This window comes from Apaloderma vittatum, unplaced genomic scaffold (genome assembly GCF_000703405.1).
Source record: "Apaloderma vittatum isolate BGI_N311 unplaced genomic scaffold, ASM70340v1 scaffold37343, whole genome shotgun sequence".
NCBI lineage: Eukaryota > Metazoa > Chordata > Aves > Trogoniformes > Trogonidae > Apaloderma > Apaloderma vittatum.
Genome location: NW_009707128.1, coordinates 1 through 3335, shown reverse-complemented (window position 1 = coordinate 3335; position 3335 = coordinate 1). Strand labels below are relative to the sequence as shown.

At 52.0% G+C, this 3335-nt stretch overlaps 1 protein-coding gene across 1 annotated transcript; it reads right to left on the bottom strand.

Moving 5' to 3' along the window:
• Positions 1 to 3: 3 nt before the first annotated feature.
• CENPO (centromere protein O) lies at positions 4 to 3092 on the bottom strand (the record flags this gene model as incomplete). The annotated part of the gene is given in 6 exon segments (XM_009866053.1): positions 4 to 91; positions 1094 to 1353; positions 1955 to 2066; positions 2437 to 2518; positions 2520 to 2604; positions 3038 to 3092. Coding segments are annotated over 6 exon segments (658 nt in total), but the record flags the coding sequence as incomplete, so codon positions are not given.
• Between the last annotated feature and the right edge of the window lie 243 nt (positions 3093 to 3335).

Below are 3335 nucleotides of genomic sequence, written 5' to 3'. Positions count from 1 at the left end.
CGCTTTCGCTCGACACGTTGTAATGAAAGACCAGCAGGTTGCACAAGGAGTTCCTCTGCAAGGTCCCTTCGATGAGATCTGAGAAGCGTTCCTGGAAGGGCAAAGACAACTTCTAAAACGCGGAGGCAGGAAGCAAGTCTGTCCGCAAAGGGCTGGGAGCGCGCCAAGCGTGGGGTGCCCAGCAGCCTGGCCTGCCCACACGCAGCCCTTCTGCAAGATCACGGAGATTTCAGGACCTCCAGAGTCGGGCAGTGAGTTTTAAATGAAGTACGTGACAGTCAGAAATGACTGACTTTGCGGTCACGGGTTAATTTGTGAAGTTCTGAAAAACCGAACCGTGAGCGCTTCACATAAAGGAAAGCACCAGCTGCCCCCCAGCACCTTCAGAGACTTGTTAACACTTGATAAATCAACGGGGGTTCTTCAGCCTGGGGAAGAGGAGGCTGAGAGGAGACCTTATTGCCCTCTACAACTACCTAAAAGGAGGCTGGAGTGAGGCTGGTGCTGGTCTCTTCTCTCTAATTCCTAATGACAGGACAAGGGGAAATGGCCTCAAGTTGCGTCAGGGTAAGTTTCGATTGGATATTGGGAGGAAGTTCTTTCCTGAACGAGAGGTGAGGCACTGGAACAGGCTGCCCAGGGAGGTGGTGGAGTCACCAACCCTGGAGGTGTTTAAAAAAAGAGTAGATCTGGCACTTGAGGCTGTGGTGTAGTGGTTGGGTGTGCTGGGATGAAGGTTGGACTAGATGATCTTCAGAGGTCCCTTCCAACCCCGAACATTCTGTTATTGTGTGATAGGACGAGAGCAAACGGCCTCAAGTTGCACCAGGGGAGGTTTACATTGGACATCAGGAAAAATGTCTTTACTACAAGGGTTGTCAGGCATCGGAAGGGGTTTCCCAGGGGAAAGTGGAGTCCCTGTCCCTGAAGGGATTTAAGATTTGGGCAGACCCAGTGCTGAGCGATCTGGTTTAATGAAAGACTTGTCAGTGCTGGGTTAATGGTTGGACTCGATGATCTCAAAGGTCTTTTCCAACCCGGGTGATTCTGCGGAAAAAAAATGGTGGAACGGCACCGCCGTGGCCGCCGGTACCTGTAACTGGTCTGCCTGGTACCTCCTCCCAGCGTAAGCGTTGAGGTGGTCGGAGAGGACGGACAAGAAGCGCCTGATGTCCGTCTGCAAGTACTTCTTGGCGATCTGCTCCAGGGGGATGAACACGGGCACGGAGTGACGCTGGATCTGCACTTCTGCCTTGATGAGCAGGTCCAGGTAGTAAGAATCCAAGTAGGTGCCCTCGTAAGCCGTGCTGATGCAGAAACACACCCCCTGCTTGGTCAGCTTCCCGCTGATCCCTCGGGGTCGGAGAGAGGGAAAAAGGGAGGGTTTGCTCAGCGCTGCTCTAACTCTGCACCGCGAGAGGGGCTGCATCCTCTCACCAGGTACCAAACCAGGAGGATTAAAGACTTGCAAGAGTTTCGGGATATTAAACACAGCGGCTTTTTAATGCTCACGAGGTGGGGGCTGAGCCCCAAAACACAAAGCAAAGGGGACTTGCATCGGAAATATTGTTTTTAAAAAAATTGCTCAGATGAAAAGGGGCTGCTGACCTCCCAGTCTTGCTTGGAAAACCAAAGATCACTGGATATTTAACTGCCTAGTTCCCCGAGATTTCATTCTTAAGGTAGTCAATGCGTTTTCCAGCATCCAGACCTCAGGTTAAATGATCTATTTTGGTAAATAACAGCTTCTGGAGCGTGCCAGAGGCTTCCTGTGAAAGGCTGGGAATTACAAGGTTACTGCTCTTCCAGTATTTTCAGACTTTACAAGCTCCAAGCACGACAGCAGTAATTTTAACAGGGAAGTTACGCTTCACATCAGGCTCGTTGCCCAAAATTTAGCATCCTCGAAACGCAGCCTTTGGCAGAACATATGCAAATCTCGAGAAACATTTACCTGTGAGGTAAAAGACCTGCAGCATCCGCTTAACGCTCCTGATCTTCCACTCTAAGACGGCCCGAGCACTCGGCTGCGCCGGATCCGACACGACTCCTTCTTTCCCAAGTTGCTACAAAAGCCAGAAGAGAAGAGAGGTTGGGAATTGCTGACATGAATGTGTCACCCACAGGGAACACAGTCAGGACACAGAAAAATAATAATCTGGCTCTGAGAGAAGCGATGTTTCAAGCAGAATAGGGGAGTCAAAAAAAAAAAGAAAAAAGAAAAAAAAAAAAATCACAAAAATAGTTCAGAAACGGCCACACAACCTCCAAGCGAGTAGACCCAGTGGTTCTGGACTACACAGTACTGAAAATCGAGGGCATCAGGGCTGCTTGCGACTTAAAAAGGAAAAATAAAAAAGTAAGAGTTGACTCTACATGAATAACCTCAGGAAATCCACCCTCTGAGAGCAGGAGCACACCCGAGCCCGTTCTCACCCCCTTTTGCTGCAGATCCACTTTCGCTCGCAGCTCATCCCTCTGCAGCCTCAGCTCCTGCACCCTCGCTTTCAGCCCGGCTTTTCTCCTCTCGCTGCCCCTTTTCCTCCCGTTTCACGGCTGCCTCATGAGCCTGCGCCTCCAGCGCTGCCAGGTGAGCGAACAGCCCTGCGAGGAAAAGCACGAGAAAATTCCAGGCCGCTGCTGTTAGACGTCTGCACTGCGAAACAAAGTAGGTCCGTGCGGGTGCGTAAAGAAACCACCCACAACAGCTTTGCAAAGGGGCAGAGGACCAGGAAATTTGGGGAATTTTGAAGACAGTAGACCCTAAATGAGGCGGTGTTCCACTAAAGTGAAGTAAGCCAGCAAAGGCACCAGTCTCAACCCCAAAAGATCTGCAGTTACCCAGTTGGGCTCCTAACAAAGCACCAGGAGCAGCAAAGTAACTTCTCTGGAGCTTTCCCCATGCCCTGAACTGGCCAAGAGGGACTCAAGGCACCGCTCTGCCAGCCAGGGGGGGTCACTTCTGGCCCTGAGCATTTCAGGGTTCACTCCTACAGGAGAAAAAACATTTGGATGTCCCGCACCCTGCACAGCTCACCGTCTGCAGAGTCCACTTCCCCTTCCTCCATCTTCCCTCACCGCTCTCCCGCGAGTGAGAAGCCGTCAGCCCTCGTCGGCCGGGCTCTGACCCTCAGGAACTTCTTCAGGAGCCCTCCCTCTCCCTCGGGCGGCTGCCGCAGGGATCCGAGAAGCAGGTCTAGCGCCTGGGGTGACCCCACGCTGGGTCAATCCCAAGGACTGATGGCTGAAAAAGACACATTATAACCGTCTTCCATCCGCTGTCATTTCACACCAGCCCCACGGGGAATCACAGAAGGGTTTGGGTTGGAAGGGAC